The sequence below is a fragment of the Gracilinanus agilis genome, chromosome 3, assembly GCF_016433145.1.
Source record: "Gracilinanus agilis isolate LMUSP501 chromosome 3, AgileGrace, whole genome shotgun sequence".
NCBI lineage: Eukaryota > Metazoa > Chordata > Mammalia > Didelphimorphia > Didelphidae > Gracilinanus > Gracilinanus agilis.
This window is the reverse complement of record NC_058132.1, coordinates 414,884,397-414,910,969: the sequence shown is the minus strand read 5'-3', so window position 1 is coordinate 414,910,969 and position 26,573 is coordinate 414,884,397. Positions and strand designations below refer to the sequence as shown.

The 26,573-nt window shown below is 37.4% G+C and overlaps 1 protein-coding gene across 1 annotated transcript in view; it reads left to right on the top strand.

Moving 5' to 3' along the window:
* PKNOX1 (PBX/knotted 1 homeobox 1) overlaps positions 1–26,146 on the top strand; it is a 93,159-nt gene extending 67,013 nt beyond the window's left edge. The window contains exons 8-9 of the mRNA XM_044666886.1: positions 4,996–5,168; positions 25,672–26,146. Of these exons, the coding sequence (XP_044522821.1) occupies positions 4,996–5,168; positions 25,672–25,883 (385 nt within the window). The 3' untranslated portion in view covers positions 25,884–26,146. The remainder of the gene's footprint in view (positions 1–4,995; positions 5,169–25,671) is intronic.
* Positions 26,147–26,573: the final 427 nt, after the last annotated feature.

Genomic DNA, 26,573 nt, shown 5'->3' with positions numbered 1-26,573 from the left:
TTTCCTCATTGTTTATACTGCCTTTAATCAGGATGTAATGACCTTCCCTGTCTTTTTTAATCATATCTATTTTTACTTTGGCTTTGTCAGAAATCATAATAGCCATTCCTGCCTTCTTTTTCTCATTTGACGCCCAAAAGATTTTGCTCAAACCCTGAACCTTAAACTTGTGTATGTCCACCCGCCTCATATGTGTTTCTTGTAGACAACATATGGTGGGATTTTGGTTTCTAATCCACTCTGCTATTTGCTTCCGTTTTATGAGCGAGTTCATCCCATTCACATTCAGAGTTATAATCATCAGTTGTGCATTTGCTGACATTTTCGAATCCTTCCCTCTTCCTACCCCCTTTTCCTTATACTTTTTCCTTTTAAATCAGTGGTTTGCTATTAAGCTGCCATCCCTTATCCCCTCCCTTATTTTTCCCCCTCTTTTTGTTTTTAAAGGCCTTATGAATTCCCTCCCTTTTCTCCCCTCCCTTTTTTTGACCTCCCCACTCCCCTGCTCCCTTTGGTTTATCCCTTCTAACTTTCTCAGAAGGGTTAGATAAGAGTTTTATGTCCCAAAGGATAGTATAGCTACTCTTCCCTCTCCGGCTTCATTACACTAAGAGTAAGGTTTGATTATTACCTCTTAATGCTCTCTTCCTCTCCTTCTTATAATAGTATTTGTCCCCTCTCCCTCCTATGCCCTCTTTGTGTGTAATAGAATATCCTATTTTCTTATTCACTCAAATTTCTCTTGGTGTCCCCTGCTATTCACCCCCTCTTTCCCATCCCCCATGTCATCTTAGATTATTTAGTGTTCCACCCTCACCCTGTTAATTATTCTTCTGATTACTATAATAGTGAATATTATAATAGTGAATAGAGTTCACTACAGAGAATTATACATAACATTTCTCTACATAGGAATACAGATAATTAGATCTCACTGAGGCCCTTAAAAAGGCAAATTTAAAAATTATAAGTTTTCTTTCTTTTCCCTCTGTATCTCATTTACCTTTTCAGGTTTCTCTCGATTTTTGTGGTTGGATATCAAACTTTCCATTTAGCCCTGGTCTTTTCTGTGCAAATACCTGGAATTCTTCAATTTTGTTGAATGCCCATACTTTCCCCTGGAAATATATAGTCAATTTTGATGGGTAGTTGATCCGTGGTTGCAGGCCTAGCTCTCTTGCCTTTCTGAATATCGTATTCCAAGCCTTGCGATCTTTTAGCATGGAGGCTGCCAGATCCTGTGTGATCCTGATTGGTGCTCCTTGATATTTGAATTGTTTCTTTCTGGCTTCTTGTAAGATTTTTTTCTTTTGCTTGGAAATTCTTGAATTTGGCAATTATATTTCTGGGTGTTTTCTTTTTTTGATCGAATGTCACAGTTGTTCTATGAATCCTTTCAATGTCTATATTGCCCTCTTGTTATAGGACTTCAGGGCAAATTTGCTCAATTATTTCTGTTAGTATGGAATCCAGGTTTCTATTAATTTCTGGTTTTTCTGGAAGACCAATTATTCTCAAATTGTCTCTTCTAGACCGATTTTCTTGGTCTGTCACTCTCTTATTTAGATATTTCATGTTTCCTTCTATTTGTTTAGTCTTTTAACTTTGTTTTATTTGTTCTTGTTGTCTTGAGAGATCATTAGCTTCTACTTGCTCAATTCTAGCCTTTAGGGATTGATTTTCGGCTATAATCTTTCAGTTTTCGGCTATGATCTTTTGATTTTCAGCTATAATCTTCTGGTTTTCGGCCATAATCTTCTGGTTTTCGGCCATAATCTTCTGGTATTCCTTTTCAATCTGGTCATTTCTGGTGTTCAATTTGCTTATCAGTTCATTTGGTTTCTGAGCCTCACTTTCCAATTGCAAGATTCTACCTTTTAAACAGTTATTTTCTTGCTAGATCTCTTCCATTTTTCTCAAAATCTCAGTTTTTAACTCTTCCATAGCTTGTGAGGAGTTTTCCGTATTTGAGGAGGGTCCGGATGCTTGTTTGTTCTCCTCCTCTGTTTGCTCGGTTGTCTGGATCTTCTCTGTGTAAAAGTTGTCGAGTGTTAAAGACTTCTTTTTCTTGTTGTTAATCTTTCTCTTCTGAACTTCCTGAGACTGGGTAGCCATTGTTAGCCCAGCAGCTTCTCAGGTTTATCCTCACACTCAGGGTCTGTCCACGGTCAAGCCCCCTGGTGGGCCCCCTTGCTTGATTGTCTGCCGGAGGTTTTTTTACAAGCCTCAGGGCGCTGCTTCCAGTCGTATACCCATCTGCACTGGTTCCCCACTCAGGGTTTCAGAGCTTTAGCTTGTGACTGTGTCTGCCTCCACCCAAGCCTCTGCCCGTGCCTGCGCTCTGAGCCCACGCTCTGAGCCCTGCGTCCACTCTCGGCGCCCTGCTCCCGTGCTCAGATTTTGTGTGCGTTCGTTAGCTTTTTGGGGTCCTAAATCTTGCTGCTCTCAGGAACAGGCCCTGGAGCTGCCAGTGACTCGATGGGTGCCCCAAACTTGCTCTATTTCTTTTTAGCTGGCTTCAGAGCTATAAGTGTTGTGTGTGGAGGGGTTGGGGGTGGGGTGGTTGCTCAGCCCGCGATTTAGTGAGGGCTGTTTCATTCCTTTATAGCATGGAAATGCCTCGATTCCACATACCTTCCACGCTGTGCCCTGTTGTGGGGTTCCTCCATTCGTCTGGACTTGTTTTTATATCCCCTTGAGGAGTTTTGTGTGTTTCGGTCAGGAGAGGTTAAGAGCTTCTTCTTACTCTGCCACCATCTTAACCCGGAACCTTAGCATATTCTTCAAATAAAACATACTTAGACCTATTAACTGACTTGGCTTACCCAATTGTAATTTTCATTCATATTATTTGGCTTTGACTTCATCAGCCTTGGCTCATGTCATCACATTGCATTTGCATTTGAGATTCATAAAAAATTTTTTTTAATAATTCATTCCATTTAGACACAGTTTATTAATTTCCAGTTAATTAAAAAATTTATTGGTGGCTTTTAAATATTATAGCCATTACTTGATATACAGAAAAAATTAAGTAAAATAAATGACTATGAGTGATAGTGTATATGACATTCTAGACCCTCAATCCCCTACCTCTCTGTTGAGTAAAGAGAAATATCTTCTGTCTCAGGGGTCAAGGTTAATCATTCTGTTAAATCTGACTTGTCTCTTTTAGAGTTGTTTTCATTTATGTTATTATAGTCATTGTTCTCTTTTGTTCTATCTTTTTCACTTGGCATCAGGCCATGGGATTATAGAAAAACAGATTTAATTGGAAGAAACCTCAGAACTCCTCTAGACTGGCTCACATTTCTCTAAATTCTTCATATTAATTTCTTACAACACAATAGTATTCAAATATATTAACATACCACAATTGTTCAACCATTCTACAATTGAAGGCTTTCATTTTTCCAACCATAAAGGTTCTGCTACGGATTTGAGTATAAACAAGACATTTTTGTTTTGATATTTTTGAGGTTTATAGACCCCGGAGTGGGGATTATTGAGTGTGAAAAATTTGGTGAGTTTTAATTACAAATTGTTTTCCAGGATAGTCACATCCTTTCATAGCCACTAACAATATATTAGTATATCTATCTTCCTACAATTCTTCCAGTCTAGATTATTTCCCTCTCTTATCATCTTTGCCAATTTTATAGAGTTGTGAAAATTCAAAAGTATTTATGTTTTCATTTCTCTTTATAGTGATATGGAGTCTTTCTTCACATAATTGTTAGTAGTTTGCATCTCTTAAAAACTGTCCTTAGCCTCCAGCTATTTTTAAATTCCCCAGTAGAATGATTGGCTACTTATTTTACTTGTGCTGATTCCCTCTGTTTCTTGGATTTCAGACTTTTATAGGAGATGTTTGAAGAAGTTTTTCTAGCAGTTTCTCTTATAGCTATGTTGATTTTGTTTCCACAAAAAACTTAAAATTTTATAAAAAGATATAATTGTGATAGCAAACATACTCCCTTTATTGCTACAGATTGGAATTCCTCTATAGTCTGTTAGATGATCTTTACAAGATGATATTATAACTCAAAATTCATCATCCTATTACTAGCCTAAAGATTAGCTTTTTCTAACTTAGGTAAGACAAGTCCTTGAACAGCACAAGTATTAATATAAGTACTAACACATTATTAGGCTTATACTAGCCACTTTAGCTTGGTACAGCTTGTCAGTGCTTATGTATTATTCTTGGATGGGATTTCATGTACCCAGATCAGCTTCATTGCCCAATGTGGCATTGGAGTGGGACTTTAGTGAAGGAATTCTTTGGAAGCTCTGTCTTGAATTAAACTGCATATTGCATACCTGCAATTTTTACTTATTCCTGGTTTTGGCCTTTGGGGGACACACAAATAAGTCTAATCCCTCTTGCACATGACACTTCTTTATACATTTGAAGCTATCATGTCTTATCTCCTACTCCCTTCCAGGTCTTCTCTTCATCAGCCTTTAATATCCCAAATTCTTTCAGCCATTTCTTATATGGCATGGTTTCATATTCTAGCTCTAGTTGAAAAGGCAATATGAAAACTTTGGTTGAAGGCTTACCTTTAGATCATCATACCCAAAGGCATATACCCTGGCAGCAATTGCTAGTAAAAATTGCTTGTGTATTTTGAGTGAAAATAAAGGAAATCAATAATGTTTTTCTGGTATTCTCTCCTTGGAAGAAAATCAAGATTGTTTTTTTAGCTATTAACCTTACAAATACCTCCTCCTCCATCTCTCTCCTCCCTCCCCCAAAGAATAAAAATAATTTAGAAATGAGGAAAAAGTGGGAGAAATATCAGGACCCATAAAAGTGAAGCATTTAGGATATGTTTCTCATGAACTAGTTTCCATATTTAATCATTCCTATTTTTATTACTTCTTATAGTAATAAAGAAGAAACCTGATTATGATATTTGTGTGTTGTTCTTGGTTGGGAATTTGTCCTTTAGAAGCCATTCTTATCTAAGATTTTTATTTACTGATTAGGTTTATCAATGCCAGAAGACGAATTCTCCAGCCAATGTTGGATTCCAGCTGTTCAGAAACTCCAAAAACAAAGAAAAAAACAGCTCAGAATAGACCAGTTCAGAGATTCTGGCCCGACTCTATTGCATCAGGGGTTGCTCAACAACCACCTAATGAACTTACTATGTCAGAAGGTAAGAGAAATATAAGTCTTATTGCTTTCATATAATGCTATTACAAGTATCAAAATGAAAATGTATTAATAGAAATAACTTACAAACCCCAGATGATACCACTTCTTGAGAAAATGACTGTCGTAAGAAAATGTGAATAGTCTTTAATTTGTCAAGTCTAAAAATTCTAAACTTAGAAATTGTGAACAAAAACAATCAACCACAGAAATGAATGTAAAATATATAAACTGCATTAGTCATTGGTTTTAACCACCTATTTTTGTTGAGATAATAATAAAAAGTTCTATATGCTTCTAAATTCCCTTCTGAATTTTTTTCTGTACATTTTCCAGATTTTGATGTTAGCTTTTTAAAAATTTAGTCATTTTATATGTAATTATTATGATAATTCAATATAATACATCGCTTCATTAAAGTAAAAATATATTTATTTGGATTTATCCTTTTTTATGTTGTTGTGATCACTTCTTGGCCTTTTGCCTAAGATCAAGTGTAGTTATCTTACTGTGATGCTGTATTACATTTATACAACCATAGATTATTTAGTATATTGGCCAGTCATTGGAAGTGGCAATTTCCAATTTTGCAATTATAAGTAATGTTGCTATAACTGTTTTTAACAATCTTCCTTGGAGGAAGGGCACAAAGGGAACTTGAGTTGGGGGACTAGATGTGTGATTGCATCAGTAGAAAGAGCTTCCAATGAGGAAAATCTCTTTACCAATACAGATTGGCACCTAGACTGCAACTTGGGCACTTAGAATTCCTTGGGATCCTGAAAAGTAAAATTATTCACCTAGGCTTACACAGCCAGAATCAGGATTTGGACCAAGGTTTCCCTAACTCTGAGACTAACTCACTATCCACTATATTATACTTGTCTGAACATAGGAATTTTATTTTCCTGTCAGAAACAACACAAAGTCACAGAATTTGAGATCTCAGCAGCCATCTTGTTCAGGCAGTATCCAAAAAGAAATCACTTTATAGTCACCCAGGCTTGTCACCTAGGTTTCATCCTCCACTTCTCACTTTCCCTCTTATCTCCAATGAGTTGCCAAGACCTGTTGTTCCAAGGTTCATAACTTGTCTCATATGTTTTCCCTTGTCTCCTATGCCCTGCCGTCACCCTGATGCAGAGGCCCTCCTCATCTCACACCCAATCTATTGCTGTAGCCTGCTGGTTATTCTCCATGTTTCAATTCTCTTCCCAGTTCTGTCTCTCTTACACAAATGACCAGGTCATCTCCCATTCTGCCATGTTTCAGTGACTGTTATCTCCTGGATTAAATATAAAATTCTCTGTTTGGCTTTTTAAAGTCCTTCATAACTGGCCCCTTCTAGTCTTTCTTGTCTGCTTACATCTTTCTCCTCCCCCTCGCACCTTACTACCCTTTCCTCCCCATCCCCATGTACCTTGTGATCCAGTGACACTGGTCTCCTGTCTGTTCCTTTGCCTAACATTCCAGTCGCCTTACTCCGTGCCTTTTACTGGCAGTCCCCCAGATTCAGGACTCTTTTTGTCCTTTTCTACATCTCCTGGCTTTTGTGGCTTCCTTCCAAGTCTCAACTGAAGTCTTACCTCCTGCAAGAAGTCTTTCCCGGTCCTCTTTAATCTTGTGCCTCCCCTCTGAGGTTATCTCCAGGTTTCTTGCATATATCTTGTTTGGACATAGTTGTTTACATGTTGTTCTTCCCCTCCCCAAAATCAATAAGGGATTGAGAGCTAAAATTTTTTCAGGACCATGCCTTGTTACCTTACCTTGCTTCTTTTTTGTGTACGTTTCTTTTTTAAGTCTATTTTAGATAGTGACTTCCCTGCATGTGTATGTTGATGTCTTCAGACAGATCTAATTTTTTCTTTTCATTGGTTCATTTTCTATCCTCAAACTTTCATTCATGAGCAACTCCAATCCCTCCTGGGCTGACTGCCCTTGTAGCATTTCATTCCATGGGATCCTACCAGTCTTTTTCTGTGAACCTTTTATTTTTCTTGCCCAAAATTTAAGGCACATGCCTGACCTGTGGTTGGTTCCCTTCTTTCTCTATGACAGATTCTAAGAGAGAATAGTCTCTCCCACCTGTACCTTAGGATTTCTATCATTTCCACACCAGGAATCAGTCCCTCTCTGTTAGTGAAAAAATAGAAACCAAAATAGCCCTAGAATAGCATTTCTTCTTACTGGTTCCTTTACCTTTTGAAGAATGAAATCATAAAGGTAAGTCAAGAAGTTACAACCTGCTTTGAGAGAGAGAAAAAGGCAAAGAGGGAAGTTAAACAAATTCTCCCTTCCTTTCCTGAAATATATGGAAAACATTCCTCATGTTAAAAAATATATTCTTAATATACAGCACTTAGTGCCACTTTCTCTTTCAATTCTTTTTCTTCTGAATAAGGTGTAGAGCTATATTCTATTCTTGGGTTTCATCCTGTTAAGTCTTAATGAGGTGTTCTCTCTTTCTTTGTTTTTTAATTTAAAGTTGTTTTGATTAGATTTATAAAGCTCCAAGAAAATTTATTCTTACAAGTCTTGTTTAGCTGACTATCTCTGACTATCGCTGACTATCTTTACTAACTGTAAAGTTAGTATCTTTACATTTTAAGTTGGAATTTATATTTATCCAAAAGCAGAAAGGACATTAATAACTTAGGGGAAAATCTTATAATTACCAAAAAATGGGAGACAATAAAAATATCAGTTTCTACCAACTCATCTTTCCATTTCCTTATCTCTTCTAAATTTTTATGACAGTAAAATATTATACCCATTCTTCAGGGACAGTCTTGAATGAAGATATGAAAAGAGAACAGGAAAGCTTTTGCAAATAATATTCTACAGCAGATGACAGCTTTACAGTAACACAGTTAATTAAAAGGTATAAGAAATTAAAGATTTCACTACATTTATTGTTTGTTGACTATTTGTTAAAAGGCATTTGCACCAATAGAACAAAACACAATCTTAATAAGGCTTTTTCAACAAGTCACCCCATTGTATATATCTGAATCATACAAGAACCCTGACAATTACAACAAAGAAAATTTATTCAACAACCCTCTGATACAAATATCAATCAAAGCATATCAAGAGACATAGTTACCAAAGAGGTTTGCTTTTGTTATGAAAGCTGTGCAATTCAGATTTCAAATGGAAGATAGAGATCCCCCCCCCCCCCCGCGGATGGCAAAGTTCTCCAGATGTGTGTGGGTGACAATATGCCAACTGCCAAAAACCCATAACATTGTAGAGCCTGCTAACTGAGACCCATCATCATGAAAAGATTTCTGTGTAACTACAAAACACAGGACAAAATAAGTAGATGAAGAAACCTCTTATTGAGACTATTACATGCAACTGAATTGGAAAATCCTTAGAGATGCTTCATCAGTATATGTATCTTATACTTGGTATGGAAAATAAACTGAGCCCAAAAGTGAGTATGAGAAGGAAAAAGGCCTAGATCCCATTGGTGTTTTTAACTCTGCCATGCTTCTTGAAACAAAGTCTCATATTTTAACCTTATTTTTCTTCTACTTGATGATATATGGTTTCAAGTCATGGGATAACCAGTTTTCAAATAATTAAAGTTGGTATTAAAATAGTTATCTAAATGATACTTTGTGGTATAGGGCAGTGATAGGCAAACTTTTTAAAGAGGGGACCAAAGGAAAGGAAATGCTCATCTGTCAGTCTGTTTCTAAGGCAACTCTTTCAAAGTTTCATTGTATCGTATTCTACTCATTGTATTCATCAGATTAGGAATAATGTCTGTGGCTGGATAGAACATTTCAGGGGGCCGTAGTTTGCCCATCACTGGTATAGGGGATTCCAGATAGTCAAGAAATGATTGTTAGGACAAGTAATCAGAAGTATCTCAGGGTTTGAGAAGGCCAACAGGATAAATCTTACAGGATATTCAAAAGATATAAAACAAGGTTTACTTGTGATAAGGGAAGGAAGGGAAGGAAATTGGGATGATCTTACTAAAGACTATAAATAAATCTCCCACCAAATCCAGTTGTTATCTTCTTAAAGTTGGTATCTGCTCAGTCAATAAGCTCTCTACCTGAAAGTCCCAGTTCCTACAATATACACCTCACTAACCAAATTCTCCCCAGGTGGTGAATAGAGTTGGAAAGGTTGGAGGGTAAGCAGGAACAAGGGCTCAAAGGGAAAGGATCTCACTAACAGATGACTTTAGATGTCTTTAGCAGCTCTATAGGAATATCTGGCAATCAGAAACAACCAGATACACACATAGGAGCACAGGAACAAGTAGTTGTATCAGAAGGACAACCAAAAGAGAGGGAGAAATAGTCAAACTCACATGGTCCACCCAAGCAGGTTTCACCTGCTCCTAGAAGAAGCTCACACTGTCACTTCCCTAGAATTCTAGAATCATCCTGCTTCTGCCTTTCAGCAGCTCCTGCTCCTGCTTATTTCCTTATAACAATTCCCCTCTTTGCACAAAGCCAAAGTAATGTTGAAAACAATATTTTGGTATTTGTGTACCAACAAATTTATATCCTAGCTATACTAAAATTCTTACCCAAAATAATAAACAGCCTACACTCACCTATATTATCCTGTCTAATACTCTCTTACTCTAGGGTTTTAAATCAAGGAAAGGAAAAAAAAGAAAATTATACAATGAACAGTTACAAACTTCAAAGTACAAAGCAAACATATGCAAAAAAGCAAAATAAGCAAAAAACATCAAAATAGAAATACAAACACAAATTTCATACAAAACATTAAAATCATAAAAATACTATTCTTATAAACTAATACAGAAAAATTATATTACTATTGTAATGCATAAGTAGAAAACTTAGAAAATTTTGAAAAAAGTACAATTAATTCAACATTGCATAAGTTTTTACAGAAAAGTTAAACCAATCCATCAAACATACTTATGCAAAATGCATTCAAAAATAGATGAAAATTCAAAACAATCTTGTTCTAAATTAAGCCTTATTCCTATCACATAAAAGTGAACTTTTACATAGAATCATATGTATGTAAAAAAAAGCTTGATCAGTATCAAATATTAACCACATTCATAATTTTATATACATATACATATAATACATGCATACATACAACACACACCCAATATTTGCATACATGTAACATGTATGCATATACATTCACTATAATGCAATTTTACGATCCTAAATATAATACACATGATTTACATATCTATTTACATATTTTTATGTTGTGTGATCTGTAATTTGTCATATGTAATACATGTTTGTTATGTATGTTTAAATGTATTTTGTAATGTAAATCAGTACCGTATCTTGTCAACCTAAACTCTAATCTAACTACAGCCGTATCTTAATAAAATCTCCTAAAACTAACTTTATCTACCTATACTATTACTATTTGACACTAACTAAAATCTAAACTAAATCCTATACTAAGTAACTAATTGTTCATTGTTAGTAACTAACCATACATTGATTCACTAGTTGAACCAATATATCCTAACCATTTTTATGTTTTTATGTTTATACATATTTGTTATTTATGCTATGTTATGTCATGTTACATTACTGTTGCATGCAATATACTTACCAAAACTTCAGATTTTCCATCTTCTTATCTTCTCTGAAGAAAGTTCTTCTCCAAAGTCCTTGGCAGTAATATGTACTGTTAAATGCTTAATGAAACTATGCTATGTTGCTGTTATACTACCCAAATCCTTAGAAACATTAGTCCATCAATCACTTGATCCTCTTCATTGAGAAATTTCTTTTAAGTCTTTATCTGCTTAATATTTTCAAGTCTTTCAGTCTTTGCACAATATCCATCAATATCTCTGAACCCTCCTCTTCAACAGCAATCTCCTTTTCCATCCGAATGTCCTCTTCCCCTGGAATGGTCCTCTCCTTACTGATCTTTCTGACTGCAGACTCTATTTGACTGATGAAATCTCAGCTTTCCACCAACTCTTCTCCTCCTCCTCCTCCTCCTTCTTCTCCTCCTCCTCCACCATCCTTCATTATCCATTTGGAGCATGGTCTTGTACACAGGAAAAACAAAGCTATGGGAAGGATATCTGGCCATTTCAGATGAGTTTCAGCACAAATTTTCCCCACCATAGTCTTGAGTTCCCTATTTATACAGTCCACTTGACCTGAATTTTGAGGGTGATAAGAAACATGATACTTAGATGTTATTCCTATATTCTCATAGACTCTTTTCAGAATATCTTGTGTAAAATTAGATCCTTTATCAGAATCTAGGGCAGGGGTCGGCAACATATGGCTCTAGAGCCATATCTGGCTCTTTTGAGGGCCAGATATGGCTCTTTCTGCATGAGCCATAAAGTCAATTTTTTTTTTCAGGCGCTGTTACAGGAGCACGCACTGTTACAGGAGTGCGCACTGTGAGCACTGTATGGCTCTCATGAAATTACATTTTTAAAAAAATGTGGCATTTATGGCTCTCACGGCCAAAAAGGTTGCCGACCCCTGATCTAGGGTAATTGGAACAACACACATAGGAACAATTTCCCTAAACAACACTTTAACCACAAAGCCAGCTGTATTTGTAGTAGATGGGAAAACTTCGGGCCACTTTGTTAATCTATTGACAATTACAAGACAAAACTTTTATCTTCCAGCTTTTGGTATACTTATATAATCAATTTGTAAACTCTTGAATGGACAATATGCTAAAGGTCTACCACCTAAACCTTTCTTTCTGAATGCACCTTGATTGAACTTTTGGCAAACAGAACAAGATCTTATTTGCAATAGTACTTATTCCCAGTGCTACCCATTGTCTTTTTGCAGAATCTACTATAACTTAAGTACCAAAATGACCTTTTGTGTGACACAAATAGGTATAAAAATCTTTTGGTAACAGCGGTTTTCCAGTGTCTGCAACCCATATACCATGTTCTTTCCTTGCTCCAAACTTCTCCTTCCGTTTTTGAATCTCTGAGTCTACATAAGCGTTTTCTAAATCATCAGACTCAATGGTTGATAGATTCATTACATACATTGGAGCACTTTGGGCTGCATACTTAGAAGTTACATCAGCTCTATAATTTCCTTTAGAAACTGAGTCTCTACCACAAGTATGACTTCTACAATGGATTACTACTAGCTGTTTTGGTTTCTGGATAGCATCCAGCAACTTAGTTATTATTTCTCCATGTGCAATTGGTTTTCCTGATGCAGTAATAAAACCTCATTGTTTCCAGATCTTTCCTGTTGCATGACATACTCAAACCACATATTTAGAGTCTGTATAGATATTAGCACTTTTATCATCAGCTAGAAGACAGACTTGTTTCAATGCTACTAACTCTGCTCCTTGAGCATTAAGATTACTAGGTAATGAGCCATACCAGTGTCTCAAATTCTATGACTACTGCAGCACCAGTACAACAAATTCTATTACACAAATATGAAGACAGTGGAAGTAGAGAGATGAGAAGAGGGTAGAATAAAAGATTTAACTTAAAGAACTAGATTATGTATTCAATCCCTGGCTTTACTCTGGCAGGGTTCCAGCAGTCCCAGCTGGAGAGCCTAAAAGTCAGTTAACAAGGAGTTTAGCCACAAGGGCTTCTCCCAATCAAGGGAGCCTCTGGGAGACTAGTACCTCCAGGTAGTCAGCCTTCTTCACTTACCACGTGTAGTTCTAAGGGAAAGATTTAAGAACAGTCTCACCAAGGTCTCAGGGTCAGGTCTCAGGTCCAGCAAGCAGCATCTCCAACTCAAGCTCCAACTCCAGGAAAACAAACAAGAACCAGCCCACAGGAAGTTGTCACTCCCTTTTTTTTTTTATTATTTTAAACCCTTAACTTCTGTGTATTGACTTATAGGTGGAAGAGTGGTAAGGGTAGGCAATGGGGGTCAAGTGACTTGCCCAGGGTCACACAGCTGGGAAGTGTCTGAGGCCGGATTTGAACCTAGGACCTCCCGTCTCTAGGCCTGGCTCCCAATCCACTGAGCTACCCAGCTGCCCTGTCACTCCCTTTTAAAGGTGCTTCTTTTTCATCACTTCCTGTGCCTTCCTCTTAATTTATGTGTCCAATCACAACAGATGCTTTGCTTAGGACTGCCCAGGGGGCAGTCAGTCAATTCTGATTCATCACCCACTCTTGCACACATGGGTTACAGACTTCCCAACTTGTGAATTAAGTGGTGATGTTTTCACCTTTGGTGATTAAATCTAAAGATGGGCAGGGTAGGTTTAATCTCATGATCACAGAATACATAGCAAGGCATTGTATAACATCAGCATTATCCCTTGTAACATAGTTCCCACCATACAGGAATAATGTGGAAATAAAAGTGAATATAAAATTGGCTGTGTAAAATTAGCTGCCACTTTGAGAGGAAAAATTTTTTTTCAGCACCTGGACAGCAGTAAATCTTTAACAATGCCCTTTAACACCCAGGTGTCAATCAACCTCAGTGGTGAGCTTCAGGACCTTGGACAACTTCCTGCTTCAGCAGTAAGCTGAATGGAGCCTTCTGTCTGCTGGCTTTTGACAGACAGGTCCAATAGAATTTCCAGGGCTGCCAAACTGTCACTAACTCACTAACAGTCAGCTCTTACTAAAATTCCTTTTTAGCCTAACCCAAACCAATCCAGGTTTGATCTGCCTGGCTCAACCAAATGAAATAGGTATCTAAATGATACTTGGTGATATAGCAGTGATGGGCAAACTATGGCCTGCAGGCCAGATGTCACCCCCTGAAATGTTCTATCTGGCTGCACAACATTATTCCTAATCTGATGAATACAATGAGTAGGATACAATACAATGAAACTTCGAAAGAGTTGCCTTAGAAACAGACTGACAGATGAGCATTTCCTTTCCCTTGGCCCCCTCTTTAAAAAGTTTTGCCCATCACTGGTTTAGGGGATTCCAGATAGTTAAGGAATGAGTGTTAGGACCAGTAATCTGAAGTATCTCAGGGTTTGGGAAGGCCAACAGGATAAATTTTATAGGATACCCAAATGATATAAAACAGGGTTTTTTTATGGTAAGGGAAGGAAGGGAAGGGAATTCGGAAGATCTAACTGAAGACTTACAGACTTACAGTCTATAAACATCCCACCAAATCCAGTTGTTATCTTCTTAAAGTTGGTATCTGCTCTATCAATAACCTTTCTATCTAAAAGTCCCAGTTCCTACAATATATACACCTTACTAACCAAATTCCTCCCTGGATGGTGAATAGAGTTGGAAAGGTTGGAGGGTAAGTAGGAGCAAGGGCTCAAAAGGAAAGGATCTCACTGACAGATGGCTTTAGATATCTCTAGCAGCTCTGTAGGAATATCTCAATCAGAAGCAACTGGATACACACACAGGAACATAGGAACAAGTAGTTGTATCAGGACAACCAAAAGAGAGGGAGAAATAGTCAAACTCACACGGTCCACCTAAGGAGTTCAGACACTCTTTCAACATTTCCAGATTTCAACTGCTCCCAGAAGAAGCTCACGCTGTCACTTCCCTAGAATTCTAGAATCATCCTGCTTTTGCCTTTCAACAGCTCCTGCTCCTGCTTATTTCCTTATTTCCTTATAACTGTATAGCCATATGGTAGACATGCCTTGGTCCCAAAGTATGGCCAAAGAAGGGGAAGTGAGGTAGGGGAAAACATCAGAGAGATTTGTGAGTGGAAAAAGAGATAGTCATGTGGCAAGTGAGGAATAATCCAGTGGACGGCTCACATACTTCAGTGGCATCCATACATCATCAAGAGAACTAAAGGAGGGTCCCAGGTACTCTGGGTCAATTCCCTAGGAAAGAATACTACAGGGACAAGGAAAAAGGTTACCCACAGGACAGTGTGAGAAAGGATCAAGATCAATTCCACTGTAAGGTGTACTCACCATTGATGAAATCACAGAAGCATCAGTGTATTGAAGAAGTATAACTGGGTGTTCCTATGTGAGGGATGTGGAATGTTATAAAACTGCCTTTATAAGCAAGACTGCTTTTTATTTAAAATGCCTGAATTCAAAAGAAAATTTGAGACACTTTTCAAAATGTGTTCATAATTTTAGGATTAATTTGCAACAAGATTAAAGAAGAGAGGGAGGAAGAATTGATGTGGCAGAAAGATCACTATAGGGGTAATATTATAGCATGGAGCCACTTGGAGGAAGGGCAGGTGAATGCCAAACTAGAAAACTTTGACCAACAAAGGCAACAATATGACATCCAAATCCTGAGGAACATAAGGAAAGAAGACAATAGCAAAAGAGGTAGTGTTTTCTCAAAGACAAATTGTATCCATTTCAAAATTTTGCTAAAGGCCTAGTCATATATTTAAGGATATTTCCTGTTCACTACTTAGACCTGATAGAAAAAAAACTATGTCAAGGAAAATATCCCCAACCAATTATATTCAAAACTTGCCATTTGCTTCTTCTTCTTCTTCTTTTTTTTTGTTAACCCTTACCTTCCATTTTAAGACCCATACAATTGATTGCAAGGCAGAACAGTGTTAAGGGCTAGGCAGCTGGGGTTAAGTGACTTTCCCAGGGTCACACAACTATGAAGTGTCTGAGGTCACATTTGAACCCAGGACTTCCCATTTCCAGGCCTGGGTTTCTTTCCACTGAGTCATCTAGCTGACCCACCATTAACTTTATATAAAGCACCATAAATTTCTCTGAAACCCACCTCATGGTTCTATTTTTTTTTTTTTGGTTCTACCTAGGTTTTGTTGTAGTATTCTATTCTTTAAAATATATTTTTAATGGTATCTTTCTAATATCAGCTACCTTCACCAATATATCCGTCTTATGCTCCCCAATCTCAAGGCTATCTATCCCCTGTAAAAGATATAATCACAAACATAATACAGGCTTGTAAAACCAATTCATTGAAAAAAGTTTGACATTTTATGCAGTGTACCACACTCATAATATTCCACCTCTTCAAAGATATGGGAGAAATAACTTTTTTAATCTCTGTTTTGTAGTAAAATTTGATTATTTCATGTCACTAATCCTAAAACAATTCACAAAACTCCAAGTATCCAGCTTATTCTCCATGTATTTAAGAAATGCTTAAAAATGTCCAGTTCTCAAAAAATAAGACCATACTCTTTGAACAAAATAATAAATTTTTGGTACCCTATAAGTCAGTTAAATATTGTGAAATTGCTTCAGATTATATTAAAATTATTAAATGAACAAGTTCTAACAAGCACAGAATCTCTGAACTGGAAAGCACCAAGCCCAGCTCATACCTTAAAAATAATCTTTTCCTACAATGTGCCCAACAAGTCATCATCCTGCTCTTCCTTGAAGAATTCCCTTGAAGGGAACACATTAACTCCCTGAGCAGCTTACTTCACTGTTCACTGTGTACATTTCCAATGGTTAGCAAGTTATCCCTTACATTATGACCTTATTTGCCTCTATGCAGAACAAATCTAAAATTTCTTGAATCACTAAATAAGGTTCCAGCTTCCCTCCCATAGTGTCCTGTGAAATGGAGGGAGTGGGTCCCACTGAATTGGTCACTAACAGCCAAGATTCGCTTTACACAGAAATAGTTACTTCAGAAGGTACAAGTTAAAAGATATAATCACAAATATGCAAACTTACTCCCCCAATGGGTGGGAGGCATAATCCTCTTCCCCACTCCCAATACTACCTCTGTATCTGGAGAAGGAAATGAGATTAGTCTCCTAACTTAGCCCCAGTTCCCACAGAGCACAGTCCCAGTTCCAAGTCCCATGTACTGCTTATCAGGGCTTCCAGGCCAGCTTGGTTGCCTGCCATCCTAGTTCCAAGGTCATCATAGCTTGAATTCCTGGTTCCCTTAGGGTCACCTCTAGCACTTGAAACAGAGCAAGACAATACAATACAAAATAGAAACAAATACCACCAGGCCCATTTCTTGGAGCAGTAAAAGTGAGGGAATGGAAGAAGTAAAGTCCTCTCCCCAGTTCAGTTTCTGGCATCCTTACTGTGGATAGACTTGAGATCTTCACCCTCTGGATGCAGCAGATGAGAGTTGCCAAAAACAAGGCAGAGAGAGCAAGGATCAATCTCACCAGTTTTAAAGGCTCACAGCTCAAGGGTCTCTCCATGTTAAGTAAATTGACCATATCTAGATATGCCAAGGTTACATGGAAATGTCCCTGAACCTCCTTGAGTTTTATATAACTTATATTTCACTATTTAAATGGATTCAAGATCTTATTGATTTAGGCATTCCCTCCAACAATATGGAACAAAACCTATCAGTCCTTTTTTGTTTTGTGTAACCCATGTCCATATCCTACTGTAAATTCTTTTTGATTAGAACCATCCAAGTGCTGGGGTTCTTTTCCTCTTGACATTATATGGATTTAAATACAAAACATAGATTTTCAATTTGATATTCTACTCTCTTGCTATATAACTGCCTCATATCCTTTTCTGTCATTTATTTCTTTGATGATATGTTGCACTTTTTTTAAACCCTTGCCTTCTGTCTTAGAATCAATACCAAAAATTGGTTCCAAAGCAGAAGAGTGGTAAGGGCTAGGCAACTGGGGTTAAGTGACTTGCCCAGCTTTGAAGTGTCCAAGACCAGATTTAAGCCCAAAATCTTCTGTCTTTAGGTCTGACTCCCTGTCCTAGAATATGTTGTATTAAAAAGATCAATGGACTTGAATTCAAAGGACTTCAGTTAAAATTCTGGCTCTGCCACATAACAATAAGTTACTGTTATTGTTTTGTCATGTCCAACTCTTTGTGACCTCATTTGGGGCTTTCTTGTCAAAGATACTGGAGTGGTTTACAGATGAGTAAACTGAGGAAAACAGGGTTAGGTGACTTGCCTAGGGTCACACACAGCTACTAAGTGTCTGAGGCCAAATTTGAATGTATGAAAATGAGTCTTCCTGACTCCAGGCTCTGCACTCTATCCACTGTGTGACATAGCTGTCCATACATAGTGTCTATAACCTTGGATACATCACATTTCTACTTTCATTACATGAATGGTACAATGGAGATGGCAACTGGATTTAAAGTCAGGAATGATCCTGGGTTCAAATCCCAGCTCTATCATTTGCTATCTATGTGACCATGGACAAGTCACTTAAAACCCTGTGTATCTTCATTTATAAAGTCAAGGAATTGTACCAGATGACCCCTAAAGACCTCTCCAGACCTATGAAATCTAAATCTAAATCATAGAAAATCTAAATATATGATTGTATGATCTCATGACCTGGTTTAGATCTTGCTTTGATGCTTACTAGTTGTGGCACTGTGGATGATTTTTTTTTTTATATATATTTTTGAATCTCAGTTTCTTCATGTAAAATTAGGAGGCTTGAGTAGATGGTCTTCTAAAGTCTCTTTTACCTCTTTAGATCTTTGAACAAAATCTGGATGATCTTTTGTTAGGTATGTCACAGAAGAGATCTATTTCAGGTATGATTGTGTCTCTGATTCATCCACCTGAAATTTTATAAAAAGTTAAGATTTTCCCAAACTTGGAATCTCATTGACTGAAATATCTACGTCAACTAAACATTCAAAATATTAATTGGCTAATTCATTGAAGGGAAAATATTACATACCAAGCACTAGGGATATGAATAGTTCTTGTCCTTAAAAGTTTATTCTCTAATGGGAGTGACTGTTTTTGGATCTATCTATAGATCATATATGAAAATGGTAACTATAGAGAAAGTTGCTTTGGTCTGGAAATTCAGAGATAATGAGTAATGCCATTGTTAACAGAACAAAAAGAGAAAGCAGGGCATAGAATTAGAGATGCATGTTATGCCTCTAGCAACAAGGCAAATGGCAAGCTGAGATGGATGGCATATGAAGCACACTCTTCTCTAGGCCTAGACCTAGTATATTCGGTAGTTAGCTCAGCTCCAATATGGGATATCTGAGGCTGAATAGATCAACACCCTCAAGGACTTGACTGCAAGGTTCTTAGGTAGAGATCAAGAAATTAGAAATGAGAATTGGGCTAGGGGTTGGGGAGGCAAATGATTGGTTTTGTTTTAGATCTTGTGTTTGGATAGAATGAAAGGATATCCAAATGGAAATAGCCTTCAGACAAATAAATGTAATGAACTAGAACTTGGTGTGGAATATATTGCACTTAGAAGATGGTAGTTCCCTTCCTTTCTCAGTCATGACATTATATTTAACTTCAACTTTATACTGTCTCCTATCCTTGAATCTCTTGTGTGATATGCAGAAATGGGCAGCCACAAACCCCTGGGGACTTCACTTCTTTCTCTCATCTCAAGGGTTAGGGAGGAAGTGGTAGCAACTGGGCCTCTGGGTGCTTTGCCAGGTTCTGGGTTCCAAAGTGGCAAACTGCTAACTTGCACCTACAGAAAATGGCTGCCCATTTCTGCATATCACACTTGTCTCCTTGTCTTGTTACAATTCATGTTTTATCAAATCTCCCCAAGCCTTCCTTCTTTATGCTTACTCATGTGCTATTGAATGTTGCTGGAGAAAGTTACACAACTGGACCAAGTAGGTCCTACAAATTTATGTGCAGTTATCTTGTCTGGGCTATGACAACTGTATGGAAATACTTTCTCTCTCAATACTTTGCTTTGTCTGAGATCATGATTGCTGCCTCTGTCTTTTTTGTTTCAGCTCAAATATAATAGGTTTAGCCCCTTATTTTAAATCTAGGTGTATCTTTCTGTTTCAAGCATGCTAAATGTAAACAACATATGATTGGATTCTGGTTTCTGATTCATTCTGTCTTCCTTTTTGTGGTCAAGTTCATCCCATTAACATTCACAGTTATAATCACTAAGTTTCCATCCTATTCTCTTCTAAACTTTTCCTTCTCTTCTTTACCCTGTTGCCACTTTGAGTTTATATTGCTTATGACCACTGCCTCTCTTAATCTACCCTCCTTCTCATTCTCCCTCTTTCCTTCTTACTTCTCTGCTGGGTAAGATGATTCTCAGAATCTAGGGTGTGTGTGTGTTTTCATTCTTCTCTCCTTGGAGCTGGTCAGACAAGAATGAAGTTCAGGTGTTGCCCATTCATCCCCTGACTGGCATTTCCTTTGTAAAACCTTTCCCTTGTGCATACTACTTATGTGAGACTTCTTCCTTTCCCTTTCCCCCTCTCCCTCTGTTTCCTTTTTCCTCACCCTTCCATTGTTATTTTGAGATCATCTGGATGTGATGGAATCCCATCAAAGCCCCCTCGGTAATTACACTCTCTCTAGTGATAATGAAGGCCTGAGCAGATACTCCCTATATAAAAATGTCAACAGTTTAACTTGGTTTAGTCCTTTGAGGTTTTTTTTTTAATTAAATCCCTGATGATTTTTCACTAATGTTTTCCTTTTATACTTCTCTTGAGTTCTGTAGTCGAATGTTATATCTTCTACCCAGTTCTGTTCTCTTGGCTGTCTCCCTCTGTTGATCATCTGATACATAGGATAAATTGGTAGTAATCGGGAGAGCAGGGGCAGTAGAAAGAAGAGAAACTGTAAAAGGTTGCTTGGAAAACACAGGATTTTGACTTAGATCTTGAAGGAGGCAGGGGTGACCAGCAGAGAGAGAGATTTCTAGGCATTTGGAACTGATAGTTCAAATGGCTGGTTTCAGGAGATGGAGTGCATCATCCGAGGAGCAGCAGATTGTATGTTGGCAGAGAATAAGGGGTAAGGAGAATGAAAGATAGGAGGGGGCTATGATGTAAAAGGCTTTGAATACCAAAGAGAGCTTTTATTCTTGATTTTGGAAGTGATAGAGAACCTCTGGAGTTTCCCTAATAGAGGACTGAGATGGTCAAATGGGGGAAGGTGGCCAGGAAGCTGCTACAATACCTGAGTCCCAAGGTGATGAGGGTCTGCATCAGGGTAGTAGCAATGCTGGAGAAAGGAGTATATACCAGACATTATGAAGGCCTTGGCTACAGATTGAATGGGGGGAAGGAGTGAGAGATAATGAGGACTCATGAATGCCACGCAAGCCTGGTTGACTAGGAGAAGAGTGGTACCCTCCATAGCAAGAGGATAGGAAGAAGAGAGGGCCAGGTTTTGAAAATGTTGAGTTTGGAGATCTACAGAACACTCACTCCAAGATGTCCAAGAGGTAGCTAGAAGTGTGCATGCAGAGATTCGGGCTCAATAATAGATCTGAGTCTTCTTTTTTTTTTTAAACCCTTAACCTTCCTTCTTATAATTAATACTTTGTACTAGTTCTAAGGTAGAAAAGTGGTAAGGGCTAGGCATTGGGAGTTAAGTGACTTGCCCAGCTAGGAAGTGTCTGAGGCCAGATTTGAACCCAGGACCTCCCATCTCTCGGCCTGACCCAGCTGCCTGCCCCCCTGAGTCATTTAAATAGAGATGGTAATTGAACCTCTAGGAGCTGATGAGATCACCATGCTAACTAGTATAGATAGCAAACAGACCTGGAACAGAGCCTTGGGGACTCTCACAGTTAATGGGTATGTTCTAAGTGAGATCTAGGACGGAAGACTGACAAGACAAATAGGAGAAGAACCAGAGTAAAGAGTGTCACAAAAACTTCGAGAGAAGAGAAAATCAGGAGGAAAATTAGTGTGGTAAGTAGTCCAAAGACTACAAAGAGATTGAGAAATATGATGACTGAGAAAAGATCATTATATTTAGCAATTAAGAAATCATTGGTAACTTTGGAGGAAGTCATTTCAGTTAAACTATGAGATGAGAAGAATGAGAGGAAAGGAAGTGGAGGATCCAGTTCTAGGTGGACTTCTCAAGGAGTTTAGCCACAAAAAGGAGGAGAGATATGGGAAAAATAGCTTGTGGTAATGGACAATAACAATAAAAAAAACCAGGAACTATGGGAAATAACCTGAAAAACTAAAAGATGTGGAAAGGAGATCATTTAAGGCTATTGCAGTAGTCCAGATAAAAGATGATGAGAGTGGTAGCCATGTGATTTGGAGAAGAAGTTTCATGATACATTGTAAAGGCAGAATCAACAAGACATGGAAGTTAATTGGACATGAGGAAAGGAGAAAAATTAAGAACAATTCTGAAGTTTTAAATCCAGGTATACAGAGAATACTGGCCCCCTTATCAAAAAATAGAGAAGGAAGAAGGGAGATTTTAGGGGAAAAGAAAAATAAGTTGGCTTTTGGACTTGTTAGATTTTGAGATTCCTAACATCTAGTTGGAAGTGGCCATTAAGCGCTTGGAGATACAAGACTAGAGATACAGTTCAGGAAAAAACTGGAGCTAGATATCTAGATATAAAATTTATCTCTCTAGTATCCAGCCAATGGGAGCTGATGAGATCAACTCATGTGATGACTCGGGGGAGAGCAGCAGCTAGGTGGCATAATGAATAGAGCCCAGGATTTGGAATCTGGAAGACCTGAATTTGAATCTTTTCTCTGACATTCTGGGGCAAGTCACTTAATCTTTCTGTGCTTCAGTTTCTTAATCTGTAAATGGGGATAATAACCCAGGGTTGTTAAGAGTACCAGATGAATTAATGTATTTAAAGTACTTGACAAATCTTAAGGCACTAAATAAATACTGGCTATACTTAGGAAGTGAAGAGAATAAGTCTTGGAAGTGAGCATTGTGGGATGTCAGGTATAGATAGTAGAGCCAGCCAAGGAGACTTTAAAAGGAAAATCTAGACGGATAAAAGAAAAACTTCAAGGCAGTAGTATCATATAAACCCAGAGAGTACATAGTATTTAGGGAGAAGAGATGGTTAATAGTGTCTAATATTGCAGGATAAAGAATGAGAAAAGACCAAAAGACCATTTGATTTTTTAATGAATAGTTATTGGTTGCTAATCTTAGCTTTTTTGACTACCACCTCACACTTTTGACTCATAATGAACTTGTAATCTACTAAAACCCTCAGATTTTTTTAGAGAAATAGCTGTCTAACTAGACTCCACCATTTTGTTTTTATGAAATTGATTTTAGGAATTCATATAGAAGATTTAATATTTATCCCTATTAAATTTCAACTTCCATGTTAATCCAACATTTTAACCTATTGATCTTTTAAAGTCCCAATTCTGTATCAGTCATTGTGTTAGCAATCCCTTCTAGCTTTTTGCTGTCATAAGGAGCATAGCATAGTACAGGTCCCTGGATCATGCTACTGGATGTTTCATTAACCAAGACATTAATCAAGATAATCAAGACATTAATCATTAATGATTCAAGTAGATCCAAAACCTTTAAACTGTGTTGTTATCTAGCTTTTGTCTTTCCATTTTTCCTCAAGATGAAGAGGTGAGATTCTGTGATGCTTTATCAAAGTACTTTGCTGAAATCTAGGTGCACTTTCTCTCTAGCATTCCCCTGATCCCCAAGTTTAGTAACCTTGAAAAATAAAGGAAGAAAAAAGGAAAGAAAAAGAAATGAGGTCACCTTCTTGAAGCTATGCAAGCTTTTTATCCTTGTTTTGTTTTGTTTTTTAAACTCTTCCCTTCTGTCTTAAAGTCAATACTGTGTATTGGTTCCAAGGCAGAAGAGCAGTAAGAGCTTGGCAATGGGGGGTAAGTGATTTGCCCAGAGTCACAACAGCTAGGAAATGTCTGATGCCAGATTTGAGCCCAGGACCTCCCATCTCTAAGCCTCTTAACCACCTTTTAATAATGCATTCTAGAATTCTGCCAGAAATCAAAATCAGTTCATTAGCCTTTAGCATTTTCTATTTTCTTTGATTTTTTTAAAAAATGGGACAATATTTGCCTTTCTCCAGGACTGTGATATCTGTCCCTTTCTCCAGGATTTTTCAGATGTTACTGACAATGGCCTCCACAGTCACATTCATAAGTTATTTCAGTACCTGAGGATATAGTTCACAGCCAGATAACCTGAATTCATCAAGAGCAGCCAGGTACTGACTATTGCTCTTTCTTTTCTTAGAAACTGACTTCTTTCCTCATAACTATTATTGTTCTACTCTTTCCAGGCAACAGAGCCTACTCTGGCAGAGAAAACAAGCAAATAAGGGCCTTCGCAGCTCAACTCCTCTTGGCTCCATTTACTGTGGAGCAATAGTCCTATCTCTTCTTGGATTGTCTTTTCTCGTTTTTTTTTTTTGTTGTTGTTGTTGTTGTTGTACTAGTTTTTCTCAACAAATAGTGCTCATTCTTAAGTCCTAATTCCTGATAGTATCTTTACATTACCATTCCAAACTTACATTTACTTGTTCACCTCCCTCTTTTTTAATGGTAGAGTCCTTTCTTATTCTTATGGAGATGAGCTGGTATCTTAGCTAAGGACTCTTTTTTTTTTTTTTTAAACCCTTAACTTCTGTGTGTTGGCTCCAAGGCAGAAGAGTGGCAAGAGTGGGCAATGGGGATCAAGTGACTTGCCCAGGGTCACACAGCTGGGAAGTGTCTGAGGCTGGATTTGAACCTAGGACCTCCTGTCTCTAGGCCTGACTCTCAATCCACTGAGCTACCCAGCTGCCCCCTCGCATCTTTTTAAAAAAAACTTAAGTTGGCCTAGATCAGTCTCTTCTGACCATGCTCACTTTTCTCATCAGAATTGTTTCTCTTTGTGCCCCTCCCAGAAACCTTTCCTAATTCCTCTAGTTTTACATTTATCTCCCCTGTTAAAAGGTTACATTCTTCTTTACATGCTGATTCCTCTTAGTCAGATCTTCCTGAGGGCAGACTGTTTCTCAGCTTCTAGCATAGTGCAATATCAGATGTTCAATAATTTTTCCTTGAATAAGGAATGCTGGCAATAAAACACTTTATCAGAAAAGGAGGCAGGGCTGCTCATGTGTTAACTAAAGGAGAGCAGATAGATTCCAAGTGGTACTGTTACACATCCTGGATGAAGGCTTCAAGCACATTGAAGATCCTCTGTGGAAGATCTAAGGATGCAAGTAGACAAGAATCACAGAGGGTGAGGAGGGCACACTCACAGCAGTGAGATTGTGATTCTTTGCAGCTGGAAAAAAAAAGGGTTCTGAACTTGGAGTCAGAAGAGACTGGAGTTTGATACTTGACCACAAACAAATAATTCAACTTTCTCACCTGTAAAATGGGGAATATTTCTAGTACTTTCCTTACAGGGTTGTTGTGAGGTCATATGAGCTAATGCAGGTAAAGCACTGTGTAAAATGTAAGAGCATATTATTATAATTATTTCTTGATTTTTCTTCTCTTGGGGGGAAGCCTCCCCGCCAAAAAAGAGATATTCCCACTTCTCTAGATCCCTTTGGAAGGACCCATCTTTATGAAGAGAGAATGCCAGAACCAACATAATCTGAGGATTTTTAATAGTTTCAATAATTTCAACATTATGATAATATTAAGATATATTATATGTAATTGTACATTACAATTATAATACTATTTAGACATTTTAATATTTTATGTTTATATATTTATATGTATAACATTTTGTCAAAATTTATAAGAAATTTTACATTAGTATAGTATATGCTTATTTATGCTAAAGTTTCATAGTAGACTGTTTCTCTGAAAGTACTAATCTTAAAATAAATATTCACTGTAAATTTATCCCTCAGGAGCTGTTGTGACCATTACTACACCAGTTAATATGAATGTGGACAGCCTCCAATCCCTGTCATCTGATGGTGCTACGTTAGCAGTGCAGCAAGTCATGATGGGAGGACAGAGTGAGGATGAATCTGTGGATAGCACTGAAGATGATGGAGGAGAGCTCACAGCGACAAATATTAGTGGCCTGGTTTTGGATAACAGTGATTCTCTGCAATAGGAAGGAAGAGAATGTGGCCATAGATAGGGGGGAAAAATGGACTTGACTGACTTTTTATAGTTTGCACAGCAAACATTTTACACAAGTTTTATTTCTAATGTTTTATATGTAGATATAGAAGGGTGCACTTTTTGTATTTCATAGTAAGCTTAAACAGTCTTTGCAGGTACAGCAACTTCTTTCAAATGTGTGTGTGGTTTTTTTTTTTGTTTGTTGGGGGGGGTTTGAATTTTTCTTTAAAGGTTTAACTCTAATATAATGAATGACAAACATCCCTTGAGTCCCTTTATTATATCAATGAAAAGTGCTACCATTTTCTAAAGAATTATGCTGTTTTAATTTTTCTGTACTTTAAAGTAGATCTCCATGGGCTAATTTAAACCTATAGCCAGTGAATTTGGATGATTATATTAGGCCCATCTATTTAGAAGAAGCTTTTGCACCTTAAAACTGCCAGTATGAGGTGAACAGCAACACACCAATATAAAAGAAGTATGATTAAGTTGTAATTCTATGGCATTTTAAAATAAGCTTAATTTCTCTCATTCAGTGAGCCTGTTTCATTTGTTATTTTTTTAAAAAAAGGAAAAGAACTCCTATTTTTACTTTGCTGGAATTACTGGATAAAAACTATTTTTATAAATTGATTACTAATTGGGATTAATCATATATTGAACATAATTTCTAGAG